The sequence below is a fragment of the Mus pahari genome, chromosome 1 (assembly GCF_900095145.1).
Source record: "Mus pahari chromosome 1, PAHARI_EIJ_v1.1, whole genome shotgun sequence".
Classification (NCBI taxonomy): domain Eukaryota; kingdom Metazoa; phylum Chordata; class Mammalia; order Rodentia; family Muridae; genus Mus; species Mus pahari.
In genome coordinates, this window is record NC_034590.1 from 132,655,171 (window position 1) to 132,664,807 (window position 9,637).

General features: G+C 39.8%; 1 protein-coding gene across 1 annotated transcript in view; it reads right to left on the reverse strand.

Annotated features, from left to right (window-relative positions):
* Positions 1-9,637, reverse strand: part of Tmc1 (transmembrane channel like 1) — a 166,519-nt gene that overhangs the window by 39,495 nt on the left and 117,387 nt on the right. Inside the window, exons 10-12 of the mRNA XM_021210496.1 lie at positions 7,546-7,688; positions 2,749-2,893; positions 1,158-1,352 (exon numbers count right to left, since the gene is read on the reverse strand). Of these exons, the coding sequence (XP_021066155.1) occupies positions 1,158-1,352; positions 2,749-2,893; positions 7,546-7,688 (483 nt within the window). The remainder of the gene's footprint in view (positions 1-1,157; positions 1,353-2,748; positions 2,894-7,545; positions 7,689-9,637) is intronic.

Sequence of the window (9,637 nt, forward strand, 5' to 3'; positions counted from 1 at the left end):
CCAGGCTGGCCTCGAACTCAGAAATCCGCCTGCCTCTGCCTCCCAAGTGCTGGGATTAAAGGCATGCGCCACCACGCCCGGCTTGGTAAATTCTTTATGCTGGTTTTTTTTTCATTTAAGGGGGAAAAAATCGTCTACTTAATAACTGTCACTTTACAGGTTTCCATGGAACAACTGTGATACTGTTATCTCTAAACGTGTGGTTCATTTCTGCTGTTACCACTTCTTAAGTTTCAATACTGCTTTGATGTAGAGGCTTTTTTATATTTCAATTACCACTTGCCAGCCAGGATGATTCTAAGAAACTGTACATTTATAAAGAAACTGTACATCTCAAAATTCTTCCATCTACAGAGCTTGGAAACTTTTCCATCTGGAAAGCCTAACCATCTCATAGCATAAATCTTTAAATGCTTTGAACATGCCCAAATTCAAATTAATGTCATGTGGTACACGGAGACATTTTAGAAAGGGACCAGGCTCTAGCAACAACCCAGTATGACTGAGTATATAATCCTAAATATGTACCCTAATCACCTCTCTCCTACACAATAATTGAAAAGATTCAATTACTTGTGGGCAAAACTGGCCAAAGCTAGCCTTCCTCATTTGAATAGCTGAGGGTCAAAGGCAGACAAGATAAGGAAGAGACTAAGATATGTCATTAGAATTCATGTGAAAAGCCTGGAAACACAAAATTAAACAGGCAGTATGATGCTTCTTATGAGATAGGCATAGGGACAGTGGACAAAAAAATCAGGACCTGGTATTTCAGTTACAGGAGTGACATCTTTGGAGGAAGCAATGTTGGGTTATAGGAAGAGCCTTAGAATTGAAATCAAACTTCCAGGCTGGCACTATGGTTTTCCTAACTTTGCCTGCCACACAGTCTACTATAATGTATACTTCTCTCTGTAACATATTTTCTTCTCTCTTTGCCATTCTAACTTCCCATCTTTGCTGACATCAAAACCCCAACAGCACAACAGAAATGACTGCACTACAGTGGAAAATGTTCGATGCGGGTGATTAGGCGGGGAGCAGAACCGGGAGCGGAAGGCAGAGAGTATCCTTGTCTCACACTCGGCTACAGAAGCACAACCCACAAAACAGCAAGTCCCAGTTTCTTAGCACGTCAAAAGCATGCAGAGACGAACTTCATTTTTTTCCCACCACCCAAGGGTGTCAGGATCTTGCTGGGCAAACTCCTGGGATCGCTTCACAGCCCAAAAGATGAGGTATCCACTTGCACCAAGTGTTAGGAACACGAAGAAGTTAGCGAGAAACCTCAGGAATCTGATGAGGTGGATGTTCTCCTCCACCTGGGCTGCTCTCTCTTCTATGATGGCTTCCTGCAGCCAGGCAAGGCAGAATGGGAGAGAAATGCAACTGTGAGAAGGGTCATGAGTTGAGAAAGATAAATAAATAAATAAATAAATAAAATAAAATAAAATAAAATAAAATAAAATAAAATAAAATAAAATAAAAACAAGACACAAAAATGTAAACTAAAATCTGAAATTCTGTAACGTGGGTTAGTATAGACAGAAAAAGGCCAGTTAGTGAACTGGTAGAGCAGCAGGGTCATAGTTTTGGGGTCAGCATATGCTAAATGGCAAGCTTGAGGCTAGCCTAGGCTACACAAGACCTTTCTAAAACATCCCAGCATAAAAATAATAACAGAGAGCAAATGAGAAAAAGAGAGCTGGTGAGATGGCTCAGTGGGTAAAAGCACCCGATCGCTCTTCCAAAGGTCCGGAGTTCAAATCCCAGCAACCACATGGTGGCTCACAACCATCCGTAACAATATCTGACGCCCTCTTCTGGAGTGTCTGAAGACAGCTACAGTGTACTTACATATAATAATAATAATAATAATAATAATAATAATAATAATAATAATAAAAAGTTTTTTGGAGCTGGTGAGATGGCTCAGTGGGTAAGAGCACCCGACTGCTCTTCCAAAGGTCCGGAGTTCAAATCCCAGCAACCATATGGTGGCTCATAACCATCCGTAACAAGATCTGACGCCCTCTTCTGGAGTGTCTGAAGACAGCTACAGTGTACTTACATATAATAAATAAATAAATCTTTAAAAAAAAAAAAAAGAAAAAGAAAAAGAAAAAGAAAAAGAGAGCATACTCTTAAATCATAACACTAGGAAAATCTTCATTCTCAATGGCACTTGCCCGGTCCTTTCTTTTTGGGGGAGCAGGGAAGGGGAGATGGAATGTAAGGCTTGACTTTTATGAAACAGTTTCATATATGGCTTATGCTGGCCTCAAACTCACTTTGTAGCTGAGGCTGAACTTGAATTCCTGATCCCCCCCGCTCCATCTCCCCAACACTGGATTTATACATCTGTACAAAGTCTGTTCTCCCAGTATTATTTTTAAAGACATTTCCAAAGGCTTTAGGATCAATTTATATATGGAGCCTACATGTTTCTGTAAATAGCTGGTGAGCACTGTCATATTATCTGAAGTCTATGATATTAATAACCAGTGAACTATTTTAACCAAATAACACTATTTTATTTCTAAATTTGGAGAAGAAAAGTCCCAGAGACAAAAATACAGCTGCTCTGGGTCACAGGGTCTTTTTGTCATAATCAGACTTGTGTCTACCTCATGGTCCTCAGCAATGACAAGAGCATCTGACTCATAACTGTCAAGATATTTGATGAATGAAGTCGAACGTCTCCCTATGTTAGTCTTAGAAATCAGCTTCTGGGGTTTGTGCCTTTACCTTAAAGTTCATCGTGATAGAGTTAAATTTGTTGTCGGCTGTTTCAGGGTTACCAATCAGATAGTCCCAGCTACAGAACACCTTCCAGCTGAAGTTGAAAGTGTTGTCATCACCACCGCCATCATCACCAATATTTTTGGTCATCCTATAGAGGAAGGAGTGTAATTCAGCAGCCAGAAAGGAGAAGGAAAGGCGGGCAAGGAATGAGAAAACAGCAGTCATGGGTAAACTGGAAATGCAACGTCTGGAAAACATCTCTAGGTTTATTGATATAAGTAGACAATGGGAACACTGATGTTTAAATTTTATGGGTTTCGGATTACTTAATTTTCTCATTCTGTGGTGATCAAAAACTACTATACACTGATGATTTAAATACCTATAGAGGCTGGCAGGAAGCTGGCCAAATAAATCCCCTAAAGAGAAAAGATGGGATTATTTTAAGGATGATATACAAAGCTGCCTGAACTGTACTCTTCAAAAGAAACTGAGGCAAAGACTGGATTTAAAAAAAAACAATAATAAACAAAAAAACAAAACAGTGTAATAAAAATGTCATAGACTGAGGCCCCAATCAATGGTCCTGCCTTTGCTTCCAGCCCATTTCCCTCCCTGAGCACCATGACAACAAAGACTTCATCCTATCCATCATTAAGTTCCCAGGCACTGGATAGCTCCTCAGATTGGTTCTTGTAACGATATTATAAATTGTTTAAAAAAAAATAGAGGCCAACTTGACACTGGAAAAAGGTTTGCCACAAAACACATATCACGAATAGCTTTTTGTATGCATGCTTGCTATGGGATCACTTTCCAGTCAGCCCTCAACATTATAAAAGGGTTGACAATGTCAGCTCCACTATAAAATACTTGTCATTCATCCTGGATGGTGTTTGGGAGACGAGAATTTGGCATTTTGAAACTCCTAAGTCTAGATACAGCTCATAAAGCAGTGACATGAAATGGAACATGGTGACCTTAGGTCTCTCATACGTCACTGCCCTTCTGTTCCAAGCACCTTTGAAAGAAGGCCAACTGTAGTTTGGAGAGGAGGAGGAGCCAGTCATGTGCTATGTTGGATCTGCCGGGAGGTCATGATCCCATAGACAAGGAACATGAACCTTTCTCATGTTCTCACAGAGCCTTTAAAGGCACCCTTAGGGTCTGATGTCATCATTAGAAACAGCGAACATTATCATCCGTGGTGGAAATATTATGAAAATGTCTTGTAATACACTTAGGTCTCATAAGCTGACATTTTAAGGAAAATTTAGCACAAGAGCCATACCAAAGCATTTTAATTCTAAAGGGTCTTAAAATGGACAAAAGATGTTATTTATTTATTTATTTACTTACTTACTTACTTACTTACTTACTTACTTACTTAAATTATTATTAGGGGGAAACTGAGACAGGGCTTTACTGTGTAGTTTTGGCTGTCTCTGTAGATCAGGCTGACACTGAACTCACAGACATCTGCCTGCCTCTGCCGCCACCACCCAGCAGGAATAATTTTAATACAGATTTTAAAACTACAAAAGGCCACCCAGAACAAGCTAGAGATGCATCTTTGTCACCATGCGATGGATAGATATATCCTCCTCAGAGATTAGGAAAATGAAAATGCAGGTAGAGCAATGGTTCTCAAACTCCCTTGTGCTGTGACCCTTAAATATAGTTCCCCATGTGCTGACCCAGAACCCAGTTAATTCATAACTGTAAGTTTGCTACTGTTATGAATAATAGCATAAATATCTATTTTCCAATGGTCTTAAAGGACCCCTGTGAAAGGGTTATTATACCCCCCAAGGACTCATGACCCCACAAGTTGAGAATCACTTAGTTAGAGACTGGTGTTCAAAACTCCGTTCTGACCATGTGAGCTTGGCCTGGTCATAAATCCACTGAACCTTAAATTTTCCATCTACTCTGTGAGAATAACTGATATGTCCTCAGCTCACTTCACAAAACAGCCTGGAGGGACAAACTGGTCCAAGGGAAGGTGAAGAGCACAGGTGGCGAATAGTGTGTAACGGAGAGATTTGAAACATGTTCTAAGGACAGATGGTCTTCAGTCCTCTTTTATTTAATAGTCTGTAAACTGGTATTAGAGTTACTTTGTAATGTTTAGGAAGTGAAAGGTTTTATCTGGCGATGGAGCTCAGTAGAGTGCTCGCCTCCCACGCACGAGGCTTTACGTTGAATCCTCAGCACGACATAAACCAGGCATGGTTGTACATGCTTGTAATTCCATCATTCTGGAAGAAATAACTTCTTCCAAGTCAGCCTGAGATACATGAGACCCTGTCTCTAATTAATTAATTAATTAACTAATTAATTAATACAAGAACTACAAAAAACAGGATAACTAATGGTTTTAATGAAACATGGTAAGTACATGTTAGGCAAATACTGATAATTATTTTAAATATAAATTATGGTTCTGTTAGAGATTCAGAAATATGGATATTGCCAACTTTCCCACTTTAAAGACTACTTGTGTTTATGCTTATATCAGCTTATGATATATGTTGGTTTCAGATACATACAAGCTAGTATATGCAGATAAAACTTTAACATCATTTACAGCTTACATGAGACGATGTGCACAGGAGGATGTTTTAGTCTATTCTATGAGTACTATTCTTGCCAGGCTTCTAACAGAAGTGAATATAGGCACTTTCAGAGCGACTTGCAGTAAGGAAGCCTTGGGAAAGCCTCCCGGGCTAGGGTGGCATTAATAAGCTTTTTCTTCGGCATGCCATCAATGAATTATTCAGCTCTTTCCAGCAGTTTGATAGATGTGAGCTGTGCCAGTTAAATCCAGAAATTGTGGCTTATAGAATTGCTTTGGTAAGAACATCTAGATTTGGGAAGTAAATCACTTTCAGTTTGAGATTATTAGCTTCAAACACTGTAGAGAAACTGATGGTTTCCTAGCCACAGTGAGCATTACAACGTTCATCTGTGCTAGTCTGCCTTTAAAACATATGTATTGCATTTATGATAAGGGCTTCAGGTCTTTGAAGAGGGAGGAGAAGGGAGGAGATGACATAAAATTAAGGCAACCAACCACTCATTTGCCAAGAATTCCCATGACTTTCAGACCTAAAACAGGAAAGTCCTGGGCTAACAAAGAATTCTACTTCGAACACTCAAAATAGTTTCTTTTTTATTTTACTTTCTAACTTAGATCATTTAAAGTAGATTTTTTTTCTCCCACTTTGTGGGTAAGGTTTATGAAGTACAGGCAAGGTGACAATGCTATTACATACCCTCCTTGATTTTAGCAGTCAGGTCCTGTGGTGCTTTGAATAAGCTTGGCCCGGGGAGTGGCACTATTAGGAAGAAGTATGTCCCTTTGAGGGTGGTTTTGAGAACCTCTTCCTAGCAGCCTGAAAGTTGCTTTTCTCCTAACGGCTTTAACATCAAGATGTAGAACTCTTGGCTCCTTCCCCTGGACCCTGTCATGCTTCTTGCTATGATGATAATAAACTGAACCTCTGAACCTGTAAGCCAGACCCAGTTAAATGATGTCTCCTATAAGCATTGCCTTGGTCATGGTGTCTCTTCTCAGCAATGGAAACCCTAAGACAGGTCCCTGCCTATTCAAGTGAATCAAGTAGGAGGTGGCAATAGAAAACATGACAAATGAGCTGGGTGTGGTGGCACACGCCTTTAATCCTAGCACTTGGGAGGGAGAGGCAGGCTAATTTCTGAGTTCAAGGCTAGCCTGGTCTACAGAGTGAGTTCCAGGACAGCCAGGGCTACACAGAGAAATCCTGTCTGGAAAAAAAAAGAAAGAAAGAAAGAAAGAAAAAGAAAAAGAAAACATGACAAATGATTTCAACATGATATCATGACAACGTGTGTCATGACATGATACAAACATTCAGATATCATCTATTCTTCTACCAAATATTATTTCCAATGCTGGCAGTGGGTGTGGAAGCCATGAATATCCTGACAGAGCCAGGACTTGCAATCACTTTCATCATATAACAAGTCACCAAAGCTCCATGAGAAGAGGAGGTCCAAAATCAGACTGGCCTGGCTCAAATATAAATAATTTTGAGAAGAGAAAGTAGAGTTAGTACCTAGCCACTATCTTAAATGGTATCTTTGGGCAAACTTGAAAAAACAGCTATACCTCCTGGAACATCTTTAAAATGTGAGCTCTCCTGGAGCAAGAGTGTGCCAAGCACCAGAAATATGATCCACGGGCAGCACGACAGACAGCAAAGACCTCGTAACTGCACCCAGAAGACATAGAAAATCGCTGTGATAATTTCATGTGGATAGCATGATGAAATGTGAATACTCATAAACTAAATTATATTATCAAAATTACATTTATTTTTCTCTTTATTACCACTAAAAGCATTTCACATCTATTGTGCTTGCCTTATTCAATACCTTGAATTTAAATAATCTGAATTTTAAATAATTTGAATTCACTTCCCAGGATATTATTTTATTTGTCACAGGTCTATTAATGCAAAGCACAGTCCAAGGTAATGACTTTTTATTCAGGCCTGGGGACAGAGCCTTACAAGTACTCTACCACTGATTGTATTTCCATCCTTGTGTGCTGCAACCTTCTGACCCTGTGGAGTGAGTGCCCAGAAGACCTGTGTTTGTGTTAAACAGTTTTGTTTTGAGGATGTAAAAGTTTAACATCGGTGCTGATTCACCTCTTACACACTTACCATTCTCTAAACATGAAATAGTATCGAAATTATACCCAGATCTCAAAATGATTCTAATTGATTCCATAAATTAGATTTAAAAACTTACGCTTTGAGGACAACCAGAAAGCTGTATCCAATGCACATAATCCCCACCAGGAAGTAGGAAAGAGGTAGCCGGAAATTCAGCCATCCGATTGTGCGCTTATTGTCGTAATAGCCGTAAAAGAGGACAGAGTACTGTGCCAGACCCTAAAATCCAACAACAAAACCACTTAGCAGATGTTGTGAAGAGCAACACAAAGGAAAAAAATGGAATTTAAGAGCCTCTACCCAGCAGTGACTCAGACAGACACAGACACTCACAGTCAAACAGTGGATACACTCATATGGAAGAATAGAAGGAAGGATTGTGGGGACCAAAGGGGATAGGAAGTCCACAGGAAGACCTACAATGTCAACTAATCTGAACCCTTAGGGCTCTCAGAGTCTGAACCACCAACCAAAGAGCATATGTGGGCTGGACCTAGGCCTCCCTGCTCATATGAAACAGATGTACAGCTTGACATTCATGTGGGTCCTGAACAACTGGAATGGAGGCTATCCCAAAAGCTGTTACCTGTGTGTGGGATATGTTCTACTAGCTGGGCTGCCTTTGTGTGGCCTCAGAGGGAGAGCAATCGACTAGCCTTGCAGAGACTTGAAGTGTCATGGTAGGGGTTGGGTGGAGATACAGAGAGGGGAGAGGGGATGGGGGAAGGATTGTGGAAGGGAATGACCAGGAGGGGAACAGTGAACAGACTGTAAAGTGAATTAGTAAAAAGGAAAAAATGAAATTTTAAAAAATAAATTAATAATAAAATTTTTCTTATAAAAGAAAAAATAGTGGAGTGACATTAATTTCGACTGAGTTCACAGTATGACATGAGCTCTATTGTTTTGTTTCATAGAGTTAATGTTTCAGTTGTCATTTTGATTGACAGCTTCTGGATTCAGCTGAACTTCAGTGACATCTAAATAGATAAAATTTTAACCTAGTGTTGGCTGTCTCCAATGTGGAGCTATTGCTGTAAAATGTCCATTGAGTTAAACATCAAGACCACTTAAAGAATTTGCATAACATACACATTGGGGAAATCTTGCACTGAGTGTCCATTTCCTGTCACTTCAGACATAATTAGATCAGTTCCCCCTTCACCACAGAGGCTGTGTCTCAGATATCTCTTAGCACAAGTAAGCAGGTGAGATGATATTGGAACCAATGGGCATCCTTTGGGCATACTGATACTGCTACTACTCCTTCATAACAGTCATACACATCAGTGTAGTACATCACCCCTCCCCGCAAATTATCTGCGCGGGTACATCACCATCTCTTGAAGTCATCAGATGGTCCCCCTCCTTGCACACAGAACCTAGAAGTATCCTGATGCTATTTTTTCTACTATCGCCTTTCTCTCTCACACTTTCAATCCTGAAGCATTCTTTCCATAACATCTTATCACCTATCCACTCCCTAGCTCCTGTCTCACATCTCTTTGAGAATCACATAACTGTTTTTGCTTTGTGAAGTAATTGGACAGTTTGGGGTGATTTTTTTTTTTTAATCAGGTGACTTACTTGTGAAACTCTTACAAAACCATTTTGCTGTCTTCAATGTCATTTACATCAACCCAGTGGTAGGACTGTAAGACCTACCAACATAGGAGGAGGAAATGGAGGTACAGCAATATAGAGATTAAAGGGAGAAAGTGCTGTGGCTCGTAAGTCTTAGAAGGGGAATGAAAACAGGAATTAAAAAAGATGACTTAAACAAAGATGATGACTAGCTCAAATATGATGCCAACAAGGTCTGAAAACTACTTCTTTTCAATTTTTGCTTTTAGTACCCTAAGAATCAGCAGAAAATAAAATGGTTACACACACACATGCACACACATCTCAAATGAGTTTGGGGATTTACCTAAGGCAAGATGAGATGTAAGGGCTATAGGCAAATAACCAGCTGCTAAGCCCCTCTGTACTCTGTAGGTCAGTGTCTTCTTTTTTTTTTTTTTTTTTTTTTTTTTTTACTTAGTCTTTTTAGACTGAGTTTCTCATGGCCTGGGTTACGTCTGTAGGTGAATGGTTGCCGAAAATCTTGTTAAACAGTTTCTGGTGTGTCATTGGATGTGTTTCTGATGAGATTAGCATTGGTATAG